This window comes from Spermophilus citellus (assembly GCF_964194105.1).
Source record: "Spermophilus citellus genome assembly, chromosome: 11".
In the NCBI taxonomy this organism is placed as follows: domain Eukaryota; kingdom Metazoa; phylum Chordata; class Mammalia; order Rodentia; family Sciuridae; genus Spermophilus; species Spermophilus citellus.
The window spans coordinates 56447199-56469168 of NC_138192.1; the positions used below are offsets into that span (position 1 = coordinate 56447199).

The following is a 21970-nucleotide window of genomic DNA, read 5'->3' on the forward strand; positions in this document are numbered from 1 at the left end:
GATGTTGTGTCCGCCGAGAACTAAAAAATAAATATTAAAAATTCTCTCTCTCCCTCTCTCTCTCTCTCTCTCTCTCTCTCTCTCTCTCTCCTCTCTCACTCTCTAATAATAAAAAAATTTAAAAAAAAAAGAATAAGACACTCTCAACATTTTCAAGAGCTTTAATCTGACTATTTCCAAAGAAAAATAGGCATAGGATTTTTAAATGGTAAATATATTTATTATGAATTTTAACATTTTTAGACACCAGCTTTCATTTCTAACAAAAATATAAAAATAATGAATACTTCTGATGGTACTAAAACCTAAAAATATCAGGGAAAAAAAACTTTTCCCTTTTAATTTCAGGTGGAAGCTAGCATTTAAAAGGTTTAGAAACTTCTAAATTTCTTGTCTAAATATGACTTAATTCGACTTTCCAGCTCTTCATGAAACATATAATGTCAGAATAAATGTCCTTCACCAAAAAAAGAACTTTACCTTCTCTGAATAGGATTTTAAATTTTATGCTTAAAGTTTCCACAAATTAAGAACAATGAAATGCTAATAAACTGGGTCTCTTTCCAAATTACACTTAAACCCAGAGAGGGCAGGAACCATGTGCTACCTTCAGCCATTCTTGGTATCTAGAGGGAGAAGTAATGAGCCCCTAGCTTTGCATTTACTTCTCCCTGTGTTTCAAGGTTTTCCATATCTTAGACTGATTCTTTTTAATGTCACTGTTAAAGAAAGAAAATGCTAGTCTTTAGAAGCTCTCTTTGGAGAGGAGAGGGATTGGAAGGAGTCAGGGGACAGTTGGCATGCTCAGAGAAGGACAGTTCAAGAAAAAGACCACACTTAGCTCTGAGAACGTTGGGTCTGTGGAGTTAATTGCTATGCAAAGTGGGGCATGATCACTCCTGAAGTCCTTTGAATCTTGAGTAAAGTCTATAGAAATCACAAACCACCAAGTGTAACTATGTTCCTTCACTCTTTTTTTTTAAATATTTTTTTAGTTGCAGATGGACACAATATCTTTATTTTTATTTATTTATTTTTATGTGGTGCTGAGGATCGAACCCAGGGAGGGCCTCATGCCTACAAGGCAAGCACTCTACCACTGAGCTACAACCCCAACCCCTATTCCTTCACTCTTGAAGTTCCTTGAATTTTTGGTAAAGTCTACAGAAATCCCAAACTGCTCAATGTTACTGCATTTCCTCTGGACAATATTAAGTATCGAGTCTACATGTTGGTGGGCACAGGGCCAAAATGGAATTGGCCAACATGACTGGGGCAGAATGAGCCAACATGGGCAGAGGGACATCTGGATCACTTAAGGTCGATTTCAACAGACATGGAACTCATCCACATAACTTATGAACAAAAGTGTTTTTAACACAGTGTACTTACATATTTATAAACATACAGCCAAGTTCAAAACAAAGATGAATTCAAAAATTTGGAAATATATTTTTTTATTTAAAAAGAAATGGACACTAAAGAATTAAAATTTTCTATTTTTAAAGGAAAGGATATTCATTTTTGCCAAATGTTTACAGTGATTTGTATTAAAAGCTATGATTTTCATATGATTCCATCAGTTTATTCTTCGAAATATGCGATGTAAGATTGATCTAGAGAACACTTGACCACATCTACTTCTCCACCTCCATTCTTCTCCCGCTGAAAGTGAATGTTAATTAAATCCTCCACAATTTCTTCTTCCATCTGAATGTTCTCTATTCCCTTCAGAAGCACTGTCCTCTTAGATATTCCTGAAAATACCTAAGAAAGAAAAACAGATAAATACAAAAATTGCCAAAAGTTTTGAATTCAAAACCTTTCGTCCAAAAGCTGTGCTTAGAATTTTGGATTTTATGTCAGTAGAAATAGAAGGCTGTAGGATTTTTCAAAGAGAATGTCAGAGTCAGATCTGAGTGTCAGAAAGATAACTCTGGTGGCATTACGAAGAATGGAGGAAAGGAGGGCAGTTCAAGAGACAGGTAAAAAGGTAGTCAGAAATGGACTGACATGATTTAGTGAATCTGAAATGGTAGAGGTGAGGCAAAATGAAGAGTTAAGTATGAGTTCTTGCCACCAGGTTTGTGGACTCGGTAGATAGTGGTACCATCTTAGAAGGAACAGGAAGAGGGTTTGTGGTAAAAATAATGAGTTCAATGAAAACAGCAGAAAGAATGATTTCTAATACCCAGTGATAACAGATACACAAGAGAAATGCAGCTATGTTCCACATATAAAAATAAAGATGTTTTGTTATTATGTGAGTAATTTTCATTTAAAAATAAATAAAGTAAAATAAGGCACTGATTTATATTAAAATATTCTTTAAAAAGTCAGACTCATTCTGAGCCAAGAAAAAAATGAAAAAACTATTTTGAAATCCCTCACTGATAAAATTCAAATAGTAACAGACACAATTTTTTTTTTCTTTTCTGTGTGTGTCTCTCTGTGGTGGGGAGGGGGGGTAGGTTTGTGCAAGTACGTTCTCAAAATGAAAGAAAAGACGACTTTTTGAACTGTAAGCCCAGCTGCTCAAGAGGGAAGCCTGGGCAACCTAGTGAGACTCTCATCTCAAAAAACAAACCAACAAACAAAAAAAGATAACTTTACCTGATACTTTTTCACGTGTCTTTCTATGTATGGAGAAACAACAACTCTGTGGCAGCTTTGATTTATGTAAAGAGGATATTCTTTCTTTTTCAATATCTTGTCAACAACTGAAAGTAAGCAAAAAGGTTTTTCTTAATATCATAAACATTTTTAATCAAACTTAAAACTTCCTTCCTACAAAATAATATCACTGTGAATAGTGAATTGAGTGATTAATTTCTAAGAAATGTTACCACCCACAAGGAGACTTCACAGTACATAATTTTAAGTAGTTCCTTCTGCCTTAAACGATCCCCTACAGTCCATCAATGCACAGAGGGCTGATTGTTCTCAGATGGACACTGAGTTACATAAAAAACTATAGTCATGTTGGGCACAGTGGCATACGTCTGTGATCCCACAGGAGGTAGAAGCCAGATCATGGCAAGTTTGAAGACAATCATCAACTTAACAAGACCCTGTTTCAAAATTTCAAAAGGGCTGGGGATATAGTTAAGTAGTAAAGAACCCCTGGGTTCAATCCCTGGTACCATAAAAAAAAAAAAAAAATACAATAGTCATCTGCACTCATCCTGACAAGACTGGAGGGTTTCTGTTTCTCAAGAAGAATAAATGAGCTGGGCATGGTGGCACATGCCTGCAATCTCAGTGTCTAGGGAGGCTGAGGCAAGAGGATCAAAAGTTTGAGGCCATCTCAGCAATTCAGCAAGACCCTCAGCAACTTAGTGAGACCCTGTCTCAAGATAAAAAATTAAAAAGGGCTGGGGATATGGCTCAGTGGTTAACCACCTCTGGTATCAAAAAAAAAAAATAAGTACAAATGAAAACTATGATTAGAACACCATAAATATACAGTAAGTTATAAATTTATTTTACATTATACATAAATATAGTAAATTATTTGGTCATCCCAGTATAGCTTATTCAGGAAACTGAAATAATGTGGAGAAGGAGGGTACTAAAGGAAGACAAATAACAAAAATTCATCAGTTTTCTCCAACACAAATGATAGAAAGGACAGTCTGATTTTTTTAGCAGCATTTTTCCCTAAAGTGGAGAAAAGTCATATGTCAAAACTGGATAAGGTTTAACAGAAACAATCCTTGAGAATATTTAACCATTTTTTTTAAAAAATTCCTCTCATAAGTCCACCTTGGGTCAGCAATAAGGTACAATGGTTAGAAGTACAGGCCTTCTTGGTGAGGATGTGAAGTTGGCACCCTGAAGCACTGCATGAAGGAACGTAAAATGGTACAGGCAGTGTGGAAAACAGTATGGCAATTCCTCCAATGTTAAATAGACTTGCCATATGATCCAGCAATTCCTCTCACAATTATATATCCAAAAAAAAAATGAAAGCAGGGATTGAATAGATATTTGCCCACCAATATTCACAGAAGCATTATTCCCAACAGCCAAAAGGTAAAAGCAACAGATGAATGTACTAGACACACACACACACACACACACACACACACACACAGGCATAACAGAACGTTATTCAGCTTTAAATAATGAAATTCTGACTATAATACAATACAGATAAAGCTGTACTAAGTGAACTAAATCAGACACGAAAAGACTAACAATGTATTATGATTCCACTTATTCAGAAAAGGCATGCTCATAGAGAAGAAATTAGAATTGTGGTCACCAGGTGTCATGAGCCACCCGTGGGTTGCATGTGGGTCACCACGCATGGAAGCCTAGAGGATAGAAACATCTGGTTTCTGGGAATGACCAGTGGACATTTTCTCTGGTCAATTGCCCAGGGACAGTGAGAATTTCTATCCCATTCTGCCCTGACCCACCCAGCACCTGAGATGGGTGTGACCTGCCAAGATGCCAATCAACCTGCTGACTGCAAGACATCACAAAGCAAGACTTTGTTCTTGAAACCTTATCCCTGACTTTGATGTACCCTCTTAAATAAACCACTGGAGCCACCTTTCCTTTGTCTAATGCCAGCACCCATATGGACTAGATCTATCAGGGGCTCTGCTTTTTGTAAATATATTTCTGACTATTTGTGTTTTGTTCTTCACTAGTTATTTGAGACTTTAAGTGTTCAGGTGTCTTACACCCTCCTGGGCAGGAAGAAGATCCCCACAATGAGACTCTAGTCATTGCCCTTATTAACCAGGAGCTAAAAGAGAATGTAAGAGGGAGATCTTGTTTAATGGGGATAGACTTTCAGTATGAGATGATGGAAATGGATAGTGGTGATAGTTGTACAACATTCTGAAGGTACTTGATGTCACTAAATTATATACTTTAAATGGTTAAAGTGATAAATTTCATATTATGTATATTTTAATCACCATTTAAAAACAATTTTTAACAAGTTCAGGCCCTACATCAAATAGACTTGCTTCAGTTTTGACTCTGGTACTTATTAACAATGGGATTTTTTTTTGCTTACTTCTTGACATTTCGGTTTTGTTTTCTACAAAATGGGTATAATTATATTATCCATCTCATAAATTGTCGTGATGATTTTGTAAAACCAGAGTTCTGAATTACTTGAAATATTCACCTTCAGATACTTTTATATCCTTCAGAAGTTACTTTTTATAAGGTTCAATATTTTTATCTCCTTTCAGCCAGACATAACCCCTTGGACATGAGCTCAGATTCTCAAGCTCATATTAGCACCCACTATAAAGTATTTAATTATATTCTAATGCACAGATAAGTCTCTTGTTGATTGTTTTTAATACAAGACATGGACCACTAACATCAAGCAGAGAAATTGAACATAAGAACTTGGAAAATTAAAATCTGGGTCCTTAACTATTGAAATTTCTACCAAGTTATGATCCATTTCTAAGACCTCTTCCATTTGTGTCTCTATTTAACTATAAAACACCTGCAAATGGGCACAATGGCACTTGTCTGTAATCCTATCTATTCAGGAGGCTGAGGCAGGAGGAGCACAAGTTCAAGGCCAGCCTAGGTACCTTAGTAAAACCCTGTCTACAAATTAAAAATAAAATGTACAGGATGCACTTCAATGATAGAGCACCCCTAGGTTCAACCCCAGTACCACACCACACACACACACACACAAAAAAAAAAAAAAAAAAGCTCTAAATTTTGTCCAAAGGTCCAGAGGAAATGCTTCACTTTTTACTAAATTTATGCTTTCAAAGCAGTATTTCAATTTTTTAAGAAGTACTTATTACATTGGTATGAAAAAAATATAATCCATGTTTTTTAATTATATAGTTGGATTTTTACTATACATATAAACCCAAGAGAAGCCCAAGTATTTCACTAACAAGAACAAGAGTATTTTGAGTATTTTACATAGAGAATCACTTGAACATATTTTAAAAAAATATAACTGTAGAATCTTTTCAGTTGTAAGTATGTAAACCTTCCTAATATGATCTGATAAAAGTCCATTTTTTTCCTTTTTCTTTTATGTGTGTGCATGTGAGAGAGAGAGAGAAAAAGAGAGAGATTCTGGGTATTAAACCCAGGGCCCCAGACATGCTATGCAAAGCACTCTACTATAAGCACTGAGCTACATTGAAGACCTTTTTTATTTTTTATTTTGAGACAGGGTCTCCCTAAGTTGCTCAGACTGGCCTCAAACTTGCAATCCTCCTGCGTTAGCTTCCTGAGTTGCTGGGATTACAGGCATGCACCACCACATCCAGCTAGTAAAACTCCATTCTACCAGAAAAAAAGAACAAATGTCTAGCTCATCTCTCCTGGAATAGATTTCCTCTACCTATAAGACTTTTGTCAGTAATAATATGTGAGATGAAAGTCAGAGTTGGGTTTTTTGAGGGTTTGGTTTTGGTTTTGTTTCATTTTTGGGTGCTAGGGATTGAACCCAGAGGTGCTTTACGCTGAGCTACATCCCCAGCCCTTTTCATTTTTCATTTTGAGACAGGGTCTTACTAAGCTGCTTAAAACTTTACTAAGTTGCTGAGGCTGGCCTCAAACTTGTGATCCCTCTATCTCACCTCCTAAGTTACTGGTTGAAGAGAGATTACACTTACACTTTAGTAAGAAAGTTACTTATCTTTTTAGGCCTGTTTCCTCGTCAGTAAAATAAATATATCACCTACTTCCAGAGTCGTGTGAGAATCAGAAGAGATAATACATAGAGTGTCAGTGTACAAGGTACACACAGTGCCATGTCTGATGGTGACCTTATGGTTTAAGGATCATGGGAGTGTTATTTGTAGCAACATTAGCCTTCTCAGTAGTAGTCAAAAAAGTTATTTTCTAGACTCTACCCTTTTATAAGGTGAAGTAAAATCCCCAATTATCATGATAATTAGAAGTAAAGGAAGTAGAATAGGAATACTTTCAGAAATGGCAGAAAAGAGTTAAATGACAGAGTACTAAACTTCTCAGTGGGCAAGTACCTCCAGCTTCCACAAATGTGATGACGGCACTTCCGGATCGCTTATCATAGTCCACACTTTCCACCTCTCCACCTCCAAGTCGGGACTTGCAAAAGCTCAGCTCTAGTTTGTCTCTCATCTGATCTTCCGGCAACTCATCAGGAATTTCAGTAACATTGATCTTCATTTTAGAAACTTCTACATGAACCTGGGAAATGGTTTCATGTTTGGAAATATGGATGAGAAAAGAGCCTGTGTTCAACAGAATTCCTCAAAGCTTTAAATTACTGTGTTACCTGGAATCTGACTCCTGTGTTGAGTGGAACTGGATTGGCTGTAACCTCCAGAATCACGTCCTCCATCTGTACATGATGCTTCTCCATTTGTAACACATTTTGTGCAACTGAAAATAATTTTGAAAGTATTAATTTCCAATTTCTCTGAAGTTTTTGTGCTTGTTTAAGAATAAATTTTCATGAATGTTTTGATTTTCTTTAATAGCAAATGATATAATTTTAACATTTTTCTTGGGATTTCCAAATGCTAATGGTCTTGTCATCAAAGCAGAATATATTTATATTGCAATACATCAGCAAAAATGAGAGTTTTTCTCAAATTCCATATTCATCTTAAGGGATCAATCTCTCCTCTGATTTATCTTAAGAGACATGCCCAATGATAATCCTCTAGAAATTCATATGTTATTCATATATTATTTCCATCAGGCACACACCCTTCTTTCCACCACTGACAGCATTACCAGAGAATTCCTCTAATACATTAGATCTCAGTCAGAAATTCTTCCATGTTGAGTAAGTTAGGAAAACTTTTGCAGGCCAATGTCATTTTTACAATTAACTTTAACTGTATTTAACTTAATCATGTGTCACTCCCATGTTACAAGCACCATAGAAATACATAGTCGTTTTAGTCTTTGTCTTGATAAGGATAACATAATAAAAAATGAATGGCCCTGAAGACCACCAGGTCCCACCCTATAACTTCACAATGTACACTTGCTTATCAGAGTGAGAATGTTTTATTTTGTTTTGTTGGTGATTTTTATTTTTTTGTCATATTTAATGAGGCATTTCATTTCACTAAAATGCTCTTGAAATCATTCCTTTGAAAATCAGAGAACCCCACTATACCAATCACAAAGCCGTCAGATCTAATTTTTTCACACAAATGGGTGAGGCTCAGTACTATAATTATGCCGAAAACATTAAAAATCCAAAGAGCAACTATATGCAAATTTAAAATGTATGTGAGTAGGTATTTCTTTTTTTAATTGTGGGGCATGAGTGTATAACACTTCAGTTGTTACAATTTGGAACTGCTTGTTCTAATTTATCATGAAGACAAGAGATGTTCATTCTCTGTCTCATAAACCTCACTATGTTTATGACAGCCAGATAGCACAGCTGGAGGGAGAGAGAAACAGGACTAGAAGGCAGGGCGTTGTCTTGTGGGAATTCAGACTCACTGTACCACAACATGACTTTATAACTTGGATAATTTTTTTTTTTTTTTGCTAAGGGCAACAATTACACAAAACATCAATGAAGTAATACTCAGATGATCCTCTTTCCCATTCACGCCCCCCCCCCAAGAAACTCCCAACATCTGGTGATATGACACAGTGGAGAGAGACCACTTATGTCTCAACTTCTATGACTCGAACAGCCAAAGGCCAACTCCTGATTCATTACGTTCAAATGTAGCACTGTCCCAGGAGATCAGGGGCTCAGAGCCATGTCAACAGTAGAAACAGCGATGTGGCTCTATCTGAAGAAAATCCTAATCCCAGCATTTCCAGGTAAAGGCTGTGCAGAAACCTGGCTCAGAATCCTCATTTATGTCTGCCAGTTCCATCCCGACTACCACTGTCCACTGCCAATGTGGCTCCTGGCCTCCACCTCTCCTCAGCTGCAGTGGTGGCACCAGGGTAAACAGAAGCTCACTGGGGAAGAGGGCTTCATCTGAGCATTCACCAACCTTCTGGAAAGTCTTTCCTGTCAACATTTATTTTTAGGCTACCATGGTAGGACCGGGAGTCAGGAGATAGGGGTTATGATTTAGAATGTCGGAATATAAACATTGAATGGCCCTGAAGACCACCAGGTCCCACCCTATAACTTCACAAATACCAGAATGAAGGCCAACCTGCTCAGAGGAATGTTGGTCCTCGAGAAATTACACAGGCAAGTGATCGTGGACTGAAACCTCCAAAGCTATAAGCCAAAATAAACCTTTCCTCCTTTAAGTGGATTTCTCTCAGGTATTTATCACAGTGATGAAAAGCTAACTAACACACATAATGTCTTATAGTCAGTTTTCTCATCTATAAAATGGGGATATTATATCTGCTTCAGAGTGTCACTACAAGGATGAGAAAAAATATTATATGGAAACATTGTAAACAATAACCAAATATCTAAGAAATAAATATATAACATATAAATACATAATTCTCTCACTTTTTCTAGTCAGTATTGCACAGTGTTCCATTCTAAAGCCCACATCATTCATGTAGATAAGGACCTTCTAAATAACTGTGCCAATAATGCACTATCTCAAAATCTGGAAAGACCTGTCAAAATTCCAGTGCTCTCCAAAGATAACATGGTCATATATATTTTTTTAAGGGGAATGCAGGAAGGGAGGGGGAATGGGAATCGGAAAGATGGTAGAATGAATCAGACATAACTTTCCTATGTTTATATATGGATACACGACCAGTGAAACTCTACATCATGTACAACCACAACATTAAGATCATAATTAGAATAAGTTATACTCCATGTATATAAATATATCAAAATATACTCTACTATCATCTATATCTAAAAAGAACATATATTTTTTTAAAAAAAAGAGAAAAAGAAACTACATCCAAAAATGCAGAATAGAGTTAGATATCAGAAAAAAATGGTTTTACTTTTAATTATTAAAGATTTTTATTTTTATTTTTCTTCAAAAAAAAAAAAAGAAGAGTAGTCATACCTTCTTCTTTTTCAAAGGTGATAAGTGCTTGTCCTTTATGTAGCTCATAAGGCACTTGTGATTTCACTTCAAATGAATAGGAAATGTTTGAAAACTGGCTAACATCCTCAGGAGTCTCTAGTGATGTGAATTTTATCTTTGTCTCTGGAATATCCTCTTTAATCTAATTCAAATAGAAATGTTTGCTTAAAATCAAGATAATAAATAACTTTAGTCCCACCAATGACAAAAGATTTGGTCAGTCAATAATTCATTCTCCACTGATTTTAGAACCTCATAGAATATTGACTGTAGACTTATTTAACATCTTTAGTAATTGCTTTTTCCCCTGCAAGTACTCAGTAATGTAATCAAATACTGATCCTTTAATATAATTTCACAAATGAAATTATAAATACATAATCCTCTCACTTTTTCTAGTCAATGTTTAAACTGGTCAGTATGTGTTCCACTCTAAAGACCACATCATTCATGTAGACAAGGACCTTCTAAATAACTGTGCCAATAATGCACTATCTCACAAGGAAATCATTAGATAACATGTTTAATTTCACTGCAAAGAAGTGTGAAATATAGGACTGGGTGTACTGTGGTTATGTTTATGACAAACCCAGAGACTTTCATCTAAAATGAAAGACTACTGAATCATATGATATGAAATTTATCACATTTAAATTCCATATTTCCCCACACCTACCTATCAACTTTTAAACATTACCACAACATAGACTTATAAAAAAGTTAAGGGATACTAACAACAAGAATTAAAGGAACTGGGGATGTAGCTCAGTGCTTGCCTAGTATACATAAGGCCCTGGGTTCAATTCCCAGCATTACAAAGGAAAACAACAATGAAGAAGAAGAAGAAGAAGAAGAAGAAGAAGAAGAAGAAGAAGAAGAGGAAGAGGAAGAGGAAGAGGAAGAGGAGAATTGCAACCTGAAGGATAAAGTTAGGTGGTTATAATTAACTATTTAAAATGATGGGGATTTGCCTAGCATACACAAGGCACTGGGTTTGATTCCCAGCACAGTAATAATTAATTAATTAAACAAGGGCTGGTTCGGCTCAATAGTAGAGCTCTTGCCTATCATGCTCAAGGATCTGGGTTGGATCCTCACATCATAAAAATAAAAAACAAAATCACTGGGATTGACAGACATACACAACACACATAAATGCACAAATGAGTTAAATGTTTACATTTCTATTTCCCCTGGTTATTTTACATTCCTATTTTTCATGGTTATTTTGCATAAAAGGTGTATCACTAAAGATTAGACACATTCACTGAGTCATTTGATCTAACCTGACACTTATTTTAATCTTTACATCTAACTTCAGTAAAAATTTCTGTTGGCTAGGTACCATGGCACATGCCTATAATCCCACCTACTCAGAAGGAGTACCACAAATTTGAGGCCAACCTCAGCAATTTAGCAAGGCCTGACGCAATTTAAAGAGACACTGTCTCAAAATAAAAAGGTCTGAGAGTATAGTTCAGTGGTAAAGTGCCCCCCAAATTCAATCTCCAGGACCAAAAATAAATCTGATTACCATAGGCTAACCAAGACAATCTGCATCTGCATATCTGTATTCAGGGGTACAGGGGCTCATGCCTGTAATCCCATCTACTCCAAAGGCTGAGGCAGGAGAATCACAAATTCCATGCCAGCCTGGGAAACTTAGTGAGACCCTGTCTCAAAAATAAAATAAATAGGGCTGTGGGGAGAAGGGTGACCTGGGGATATGGCTCAGTGTTACAGTCCCTGCCTGCCTGTCATGGGCAAAGTCCTGGGTACAATCCCCATCAACACACACACACACACACACCCCTACAATATGGGGCAGAAGTGGGGGGAGAGGGTTTCTCAGTATACCCTGAGAAGGCAAGAGCTTTCCAGGGTGACTGAGAAAGCCCAGTACTAGTCCTGGCTAGTCTCTATTGTGACAGAGAACAACTCACTTAGGCTCTCTTGATTTCAACTTAGGTCCTTGCAAAGTGGGTCTACTGGACTGGCTGGTTTCTAAAGGTCTTTGATCTGGCCCCAGTCTGAGAAGTAACCAGAATCCTAACATCTTCTGCTGAAATTCACCCATCTCATGAGCAGGGGCAACTTCACTTCCAGGTACTCAAATCCCTAACTCCTGTTTCAACAACAAAGTGATAATGTTTTAATTTTCTAACTATCAGGGCTGTTACGAAGAAACAAGGAGTGAAAGGTACATCTAATTTAACTACAGGAAAATTTAGGAAAGAATTTAAATGGTGAGGATTAATATAAGTCCAACTTTTTAAACTAAAATTCAGTCAAATTACTAGCACCTTGGATGAGGAAGATGATAAATGGATTTAGTGAGAAGACCAAGTATTTGATCCAAAAGCGATAGGTAATAACTATCACTTTATTTGACTTTGTAAATCTTGTTCATTTTTTTTTGGGGGGGGAGGAGGTTGTAAGTATTATTAAAGTGTATATAAGTAACAGAAAGTGCATATATCCTCCAGGTACCATGGCACACACCTATCATCTCAACTGGGAGGCTGAAGCAGGAGGATCAAAAGTTCAAGCTTAGCTGGACAGCTCAGTGAGAACTTGCCTCAAAATAAAAAGGACCAGGGATATAGCTCAGTGATAAAGTACCCCTGAGTTCAGTCCCCACTACCCAAAAAGAAACGTGTATGAATCCTAAGTATATATCAGGATAAAAATCACACAAAGCTGACACACTGTGTGACTGGTACCCAGAACATGACAACACCCCAGAAACCTTCCTGGGTTTCCACAAGGGTCTTACCTGCCTCTGAAGGCAACTACTAGCCTAATTCTGAACATCTTGTTTTTGTGCTTTATTTAAATGGAAACAAATGGTATACCCTTGTTATGGTTTGGATATGTGGTATCCCCCCAAAAGCTCCTGTGATAATGCAAGAATGATTGGATTGTGAGAGCTGTCACTAAACAGCCCATCCTAGTTTGAATGGACTGACTGGGTGGTAACCATATGGCAGGTGGGGCATGGCTGCAGGAGGTGGGTCACTGGGGTTGTGCTCTGGAAGGGTGCATCTTCCTGAGGCCCCTTGCCCTCTCTCATCTTCCTGGCTTCCATGAGGTAAGCAGCTTTCTCCACCATGCCCTCTGCCCTGACATTCTGCCTCACCTCAGGCCCAAAGCCATAGAGTTGGCCCACTATGTTCTAAATCTCTGAAACTCGGAGCCCAAATAAATTTTCCCTCCTCTAAATTGTTCTTGTTGGGTATTTTGGTGACAAGAATTAAAAGCTGATTAACAATAGCTGGGGATATAGTTCAGTTGGTAAAGTGGTTGCCTGGCATGCACAAGGGTTCAACCCCACCACCACAAAATAAAACAAAACAAAAAAAGTTAATTAACAACCTTCCACTGTCTTTTTTGATCAACACCATGTTTATGAGATTCATCAGTCTTATTTTATGTAGTTGTGGTCTGGTCATTCTCAATGTTGTGCAATATTCAATTGTGTGTGAATATACCCTAATTTATTAATTTATCCTATTTTGGAAGAACATTTACATTGTTTTGGTGCTCTGAATGTTTTTAAAATGAACTTCGTGTAATTACATCACTTTTTCTTAAAGTACATGTCCATAAAAAATGTGAAACACAAAATAGAGTACCTGGAAGACTCCGGCAGCCTCTTGTAACTCGGCTTCAAGCTTTTGAATCTCCTCCTTTAAATGGATATTTTCCTTTGTAATTTCATCAATTAATCCCTAAAAAAATATCAGATGGTACCCGCAAAGTTTAATAGAGCTCATTAGTTTAAAACTCATAAAGTTTAAAATGAGCTCATTTTTCCAAATTAATTAAAAATGCTAAATTTCCCCACCTGAGCAAGACAAAGAAAGGTAACAGATACTCTCAGAATTAATTGTGCTCTCATGAATAATATCTTCGTTGTATATTTTACCTTATCACCAGTGATTCTGCTAACATTTTCAATTTTTCTATCTCTATAATATGAATAAGGAAACTGCTTTTCAGCCAGGACCAAAGTCAAAGACATTTTTATAATTGAGGCAGGGATTGAGACTAGTTCGCTTCCTTGCTATTTGTGACTACTAAAAGACTTTTAAATTACACCAAAACTGTCAACTTGTTAATCTGTGGCAATATTTTTAAAAAATAAATAAATAAATAAGTTAGCTGTGATTCCCATAGTCTACAGCTGCCTTAAAAGGTCAAACACATAGCCTTTGGGTAACAGGCTTAAACTACCTGGGCCTCTGCTCTCTCTTTGGTTAGATCAGATAATTGCTAATTAATCTTTGAACTTCCAGGTGCAAATCCAAGAAATGAGGGAATGCATGAGAAAGCAGCTACATTCTGTTGTAAACTCTGTAAGCAAAAGATTAGAAATACAAACCTTCTTACAAGGCTTAAATAACACAACAAAACTTAAAAAAAAAAAAAATTTCCAAAAATGTTGGATCCTAATAGCTTCCAAAATGCAAGGTAATATTGGACAAAGACATGTAAAAGTGCTTTACTAAAAATTAAATTTTTTATTAATATCTAGTTATTTTCCTTTTTACCTCATTTTGGTCGTCTTTCATCAATTCTTCATTTGTCTGATGTTCCTTGAGAACTTGTTTGTTGTTGTCTTTATCAGCTTCCATGATTTTCTAATTATCAAAGATTAAAAAAAAAAAAAAAAAAACTTTCAGGGCTTGGAATGTAGCTCAGTGGTAGAATGCTTGCCTAGCATGCACCAAGCCCTGGGTTCAATCTCTAGCACCACAAAAATGAAGGAAGAGAAAGAGAAGGGATGGGGGAGAAGAAGGAGGAGGAGAAGAAATTTAATTTAAAATACTTTTTAAATAGTACATACACATACAAGGTGAAGAAGAAAGAAATAACAACTTTTATAGAGTCTACATTTCAAATAATTTTCACACCTATAAGTATATAAAAATTTCTTAAAATCATTTGCTTTCAAGGATATATAGAAAAATAATGTGTATTAACATTCCTTACAGTTCACATTCCAATTACAATATTATGCTCCATTTTAAAAGACTACTATTTTGATCTTCCAACCTTTCTAAAGGTTTTGATTTAAACATTTAATTCTCGCTACTGTATTTCCCAAAAGTAAACCAGGTCTAAAGGCCCCCCAATGCATTCTTTCTCTACACAGGTGATCTCACTTGGAGTTTTAATAAACGCTCCCTGGGGTCAATTAATTTACATGTGTTTTTAAAACCTCTAACTAACTGAAAATTAACATTCTTTTCAAGTATAAATATAGGCAATTATGGTAGTGTTCATACCAACTGTAACAAAGTCACTAGTAGAAAGTACAGATAGTTTCATAGAATATTATAATTGTTGCAAATATACTGAAATATCATTTTTAACACAGCTTCTACAGTAGTTATTAAACTCACTGATAGATCTTGTGAAATACTGTAATATATTAATACATATTAGTATCAAAAGTTTGTTTAAATATTCTGATAACCATATTTCAATATAATTGGTTTTCTTAATTAAGAATGTCAAGAGAGAACCTAGAGAATGGGAGAAAATCTTTGCTAGTTATGCTTCTGACAGGATTAATATCCGGAATAGGTATACAATATTTTAAAAAACTTATCATAAAAACAAGTACCCTAATTAATAAATGGGCAAATGAGCTAAGAAGAAATACAATGAACAACAAATACATGACAAACTGCTCAACATCAGTAACAATTAGGGAAATGCAAATCAAAACTACACTGAGATTTCATCTCACCCCAGTTAAAACGGCAGCCATCAAGAATACAAACAGTAACTAGTCACAGTAGCAAACACCTATAATCCCAGCAACTTGGGAGGTTAAGGAAGGAAGACCATAAGTTCAAAGCCAGCCTCAGCAATGTAGCAAGGCCCTGTTTCAAAATAAAAAGGGCTGGGGATGTGGTTCGATGGTTAAGCACCCCTAAGTTCAATACTGGTACCAAAAACAATCAAACAAACAAAAAAAGAATACAAACAATAATAAATGCTGAAGAGTTTGTGGAGAAAAAGGAACAGTTTTACACTGTTGGTGGTATTATAAATGTATACAACCCTGAAATTCAATCAGTATGGAGATTCCTCAAAAGACTAAAAGGAACTACCATATGACCCAGCTATATTACTTCTCAGTATTTATCCTAAAGTGTTAAATTCAGTCTACTATAGTGATACATGCATACCCATGTTTATGCAGCAAAATTCACAATGGTCAAACAATGAAACCAGCTTAGGTGACCATCAATGGATGAACAGAGAAAGAAATGTGGTATATATACACAATGGAGTTTTACTCAGCCATAAAGAAGAACGAAATCATGTCATTTTCAGGAAAATGGATGGAACTTGAGAACATTATATTAAGTCAAATAGGCCAAACTCAGAAGGTCAAGGGTAGTATTTTCCTCTCACAGGTGGAAGCTAGAGAAGAAAAAGGAAAAGAGGGGCAGGGGTGGGGAGATCTCATGAAAATCAAAGGGAGATCATTAGAGTAGAAGAAAGGTACCGGGGAGAAAAGGAGGTAATGATATTGGCCAAATTATTCATTGTGCCAAACATGTAACAATGAATCCCACTGTTATGTACAATTATAATAAGCCAATAAAAATGGAAAAGAAAAAAATCGGTTTCCTTTGTTAGACTATGTATTATTATTTTTTTTTAATCTCAGGAGTGTTTCTTTTTTTTTTTTTTTTGAATTTTTTTTAATATTTATTTTTTAGTTTTCAGCGGACACAACATCTTTGTTTGTATGTGGTGCTGAGGATCAAACCCGGGCCGCACGCATGCCAGGCGAGCGTCCTACCGCTTGAGCCACATCCCCAGCCCTAGTCTATGTATTTTTATACACTTAAAAAACTTCATTTTTTATTAGAAAAGGCCTATAGGCATCAGGTGTGGTGGCACATGCCTGGAATTCATGACACTGGGAGGCCAAGGCAGGAAAATCACAAGTTCAAGGCCAGCAACTTGGTGATACCCTGTCTCAAATAAAAAATATAAAAGAGCTAGAGGGGTAGCTCAGTGATAAATCTCCCCTCGGTTCAACCCCTAGTATCAGAAAAGGGGGGGGGGGGCATAGGTTTTGTCACTCTAGCAAAGGAGTAAATGGTATTAAAAAAAAAGTCAAGAAGACTAGTCTGTACGATTACTAAGATGAAAACTTGCTAGATTGTTTGATACAAAAAACATCATGAAGGCTGGGGATGTGGCTCAAGCAATAGTGCGCTCGCCTGGCATGTGTGCGGCCTGGGTTCGATCCTCAGCACCACATACCAACAAAGATGTTGTGTCCGCCGAGAACTGAAAAATAAATATTAAAAAATTCTCTCTCTCTCTCTCTCTCTCTCTCTCTCCCCCTCCTCCCTCCCTCCCCCCCCTCCTCTCTCTAAGAAAAAGAAAAAAAAAAAAATCATGATTGTCTTTCTGGTTTTAGATGAACCTTAATAGCCAGTCTGCTGTATCATTTTCCAAGACTATAAGTAGTTAAATTCCTAGTATTTTCAAAAAGAAACATTATTGCTTTTTAAAAATAAAAGACAGCAGGGCACCATGGCACATGTCTGTAATCTCAGCAACTAGAGAGGCTAAGGCAAGATAATTCTAAATTCAAGGCCAGCTAAGTTTAGCAAGACCCTGATTCAAAATAAAAAATAAAAAGGTCTGGGTCATTGATAGAGCACCCCAGGATTCAATCCATATATATATATATATATATATATATATATATATATATATATATATATATATATATATATAGACTCTGTGTGTGTAGCTTTTTTTTTAAGAGAAGACTAGCAAAAAAATTAGTCTTGCCTTAGTTTACCCAGTGCAAATACAGGAATATAAGAAAAATAGAGGGTCACATAGCACTCAAATCTTGGTTTCTAATACTATCTCCAATAAAATGAACCAAAGCTCCTTAAATCAATAGTCGATTTTAGTCCTAGGACAGGAAATATATAAGATAAGCTTGGAATATCTTCTGTCACTCTGTGATCGCAGTTTACCCTATTACACGTTACATGACTTTGATTAATCCCCCTATTTACTTTGATCATCTCATTATGGTGACATCTGCCAGGCACCCAGACTTTGATTTCTAATGCTATTCTCCACTCAGAGGAGCCAAGGCTCTTTGGAGAAATGACTGCTCCAGGGATTGGAACAGAAAAACTACAAAATGTGCCTGGGACATCTTGTGATGCCAAAAAGCAAGGAAATGATTAAAGAATGATGAGGACATGTCAAAAGGACACAGGATCCAGCTTTAGTTGGTTTTCACTGACCAAATCTGGGAATAAATTAGGGATTAAGACAAATAATGGTAGTCATGATTAAAGCCACTGAGTAAAAAACAAAACTGTGAGATGAAACCTAATAAATTTAAAAAATGAAATTTTGGTGAAGACAGAAATATTTAATTAGTTTCAAAATACTTCCCCACAAAATACATACTACTTTCAAAGGGGAAAAAACAAGTAACTCACAGCAGAAAAGCCTGGCAAAAGCCACCATACTGAGATAATTTAAATAATGTGATAAATCAATATCATGTAACATGAAACAGATGCCCTGAAGTCATAGTGTGATTTTGATGATATTCCTGCTAAAGATGCCATCTTCTCAATCTAAGACAAAAAAGAAAACAAATTCAAGTTTAGGCACATTCTACAATACAACTGGCCTGTTCTCTTAAATAAAAGTGTCAAGTTCATGAAAATCAAGGAAAAACAGAGAAACTTCCAGACTAAAGGAAACCAAAGAATATCACAACTAAATACGCAGTCCATGATTCTGATATTGGGACAACTGGGATATCTGAATTAAATATGATGATTAGATGGTAGAAATATCACTATTAATTTCATGATTGTGATGACTATATTGTGGTTATATAAAAGCACATTTTTTTGGTAGGAAATCTATGCCCAAGTATTTCACAGTGATAGATCATCAAGTTGGAAATTTATTTACAAATAATTCAGGGCAAACAAAAATTGTTCTACTGTACTTCAAAATTTTCTGCAAGTTTGAGATGGTCTAAGATGAAAAATATATACATTTTTTAAAACTACAGACACACACACACAAATATATATATACATATCACTGTTGCATAAACAATTGCAGAATCTTCCTAATGGTGTTCACCCAAAGTCTAACACAATCTGACCCCAACTTACTTACCATATTTAAACAACTCCTCAACCACATTTGAGGGTTCCTTGAAGGAGGTCCCCTCCTCTGTCTCCACTATATCACCTCCTTCCACCCCTCCCAACCTTAATTAAGTTCAACCCAAAGAAATTCTGCTGTTCAAGGTCCATTCCAAATCTCCCCAAAGTTCTTAAAGACTTGTCTGATTCCTCCAAAATATTACATCCCCTCCCCCACTTCATTTTTTGGTTAGGAGTACTTGAATTTATTTTTGTATCTCTGTCTTTTTCTGTGACTGAAGACAGGAATCATGTTCACTCTCTCTTGCAATCCATTCAAAGCACAACTTTACACAATGAAAATATTCAATTTATGGAAGTGTATGGTATCTTGCATATTTGTTCTGCACAGACCTCGAATGCATGTGAAGTTCTCTTATTATATTTCCAAAAGACAGAAACTGCACTGTTATTTAATTGCTTTCTTAAATTATTATTGTTGGTGGTGCATGCCTGTAATCCCAGCAATTTTGGAGGCTGAGGCAGGAGGTTCACAAATTCAAAGCCAGCCTCAGCAATTTAGACCCTGTCTCAAATTTTAAAAACAAAATAAAATTAAAAGGACAGGGAATATTGATTGTTCAGTGTTAACGTGCTCCCGGGTCCAATCCCCAGTAAAGTGTCCCCCCCTAAAAAAAAATCATTTTTACAATGTATTAAAGGTTCTCAATGTAAATGGTCCCCCCAACTCCTTAGGCATGTTCACCACCTGAATAATATCCCTCTTTGAAGCGAGTCAGATGTGTGGTAATACTTTCCTTTTGTGCAATCATGTGGAGGGCAGAATAATGACCCTTTCAATATCCACATCTTAATCCCAAAATGTAAAAATGTTAGATTACATTGCAAAGGAGACTTAAGGCTGCAGATGAAATTCAGGTTGCCAATCAGCTGTCTTTAAAATATGGAAGTCTTCCGGAATTATCTCTGGGAACCAGTGTGATCCAGAGAGTCCTTAAAAGTAAAAGAGGAAGACAGAGGAGCCAGTGAGATGTGAGGACTGAAGAATGGCCAGAGATGCAAAAGTTGCTGGCTTTGAAGATGGAGAAAGAGCAACTGAGTCAAGTGTGGTGGGCAGATTCTAGAACTCAGAAAGGAAATTGGTCCCAAGAGCCTCCAGAAAAGGAAAGCAGCCCTGCCAATACTTTGGCTTTAGCCCAGTGAGACCTTCATAGGACTTCTAACCTACAGAATTCTAAAATTAAAAGGAGGGAGAGGGATAAACCACTAAATCCATGTAATTCATTATGGTGGTGAAATAAAAACCAATACAAACCACCATCATCTCGTTTCCCTAAAATATCATATCACTGTGTTGCATAGTGGTTTTGAATGGAATCTTTGCATATTCAGGCCCAGCAGCAAGAAGAAGAAATACAATGTATGCATGTTGTATATACTTGGAACATAGTGTCAAAGGACAAAAGTACAACAGTTTAAAGCTCTTACTTGGCTTTATTTTACTATTGGAGAATCCCACAACACTTTATTTCATAAATAGATTTAAATGTTCCCATCGGCTGAGTAGAAGTTGGTTTTGCAGACAAAGTTTTAAAAAGCAGAAGTGGGGGGGGGGGGGGTTGTACAAAAAAGTAGATTGGTCATTGCAATGTTACTTTCTTTGTAAGGCTGGCACAGACAGGAAATCAGAACAATAGAAAAATAACTGCTTGGTTACCAACAGGCTATTTCAGGTTACTTTTTTTTTTTTTTTTTTTGTATGAATTAAATCAGAGGGAAGTCATTATCATGCTAATTGAAACTAGCCTGGCTTAGGAAACTTAGCTGTTATCTTTCTCAGAAGGACAATTACAACTTAGTTTTACTTCAGTGACATGGAACTTTAGCATGGGTTACTCCATATTGATTTTTTAGTCTGGTCTCTTGGGGCCCAGTGCATGAGCTTAATCCAAATAATGGCCCCCTATAGTTTTGATTTTACAATAGTATTCTCCTTTGGATGCCTCCTACAAGAAAACCTTGCCAGTTCTGAAAAGTGAGGCATGAGTGCAGAACTCTGCCAAGAAGAATAGAAATCCGTTTTCCTAAGAACTCTTCCTGGAGACCCTCCAAGAAAACAGTAGGGAGACATAAATCATTTTAAGTTTCAATTTCCCGAATGAAATAAAGCAAACAGACCCCGGGTCTGAGGGCCCGACGGCGCAGAGAAGGCTAAATGGCCCTCGAGGCAGGTGCGCCGCAGGGATTTACGTGGCCCCAAACACCCAAAGTGCGGAGAGCGCTCTTGAGCGCGGGGATCCCAACCCTGGCTCTCCCCAATTCCCGCGCGTCGCTGCGGTGGAACCCGCCTCCCTTCCCACCAGGGCTGCTGGTAGCAGGGATTAGCAGCAAGGGACTGGGCGCGCCACTCACCAGCGTCCACCAGCCAAGCGCAGCGCCCCCGGGCTCCAGCGCGCTTGACCTTCCGGGAAACCGCCCTTGCCCAGCGCGGCTGGGCGGCGACGCACTGGGTGCTGGAACTGGCGCAATCTCCTGCAGGAGCGCCCCGAAACAGCTTAGGTGCCCTCGAGTAGGTGCCACTCACTCAAACCGCTTGGTTCCTTAAAAAAAAAAGAAAGAACAGGAAAGGGGGGAAAAGACTTTTCTTTAAAACTTAAGCACGACTAGGAACACTAAAGCTTGTGGCTCCCGTGATTATCCACTAACAGAAACAAAAAGTTAGAACTAATTTCACTTTCGGTTCTTGAGACATGGTTGTTTTGTTTT

The 21970-nt window shown here is 36.9% G+C and overlaps 1 protein-coding gene across 1 annotated transcript; it reads right to left on the reverse strand.

Moving 5' to 3' along the window:
* Positions 1-1428: 1428 nt before the first annotated feature.
* Positions 1429-21895, reverse strand: NMI (N-myc and STAT interactor). The gene is made up of 8 exons (XM_081261848.1): positions 21617-21895; positions 14558-14647; positions 13640-13735; positions 9984-10146; positions 7274-7380; positions 6999-7185; positions 2614-2720; positions 1429-1767 (listed from the first exon to the last, which is right to left on the reverse strand). The coding sequence occupies exons 2-8, from the start codon at positions 14639-14641 to the stop codon at positions 1585-1587; spliced, it is 927 nt and encodes a 308-aa protein (XP_081117974.1). The 5' UTR covers positions 14642-14647; positions 21617-21895; the 3' UTR covers positions 1429-1584.
* Between the last annotated feature and the right edge of the window lie 75 nt (positions 21896-21970).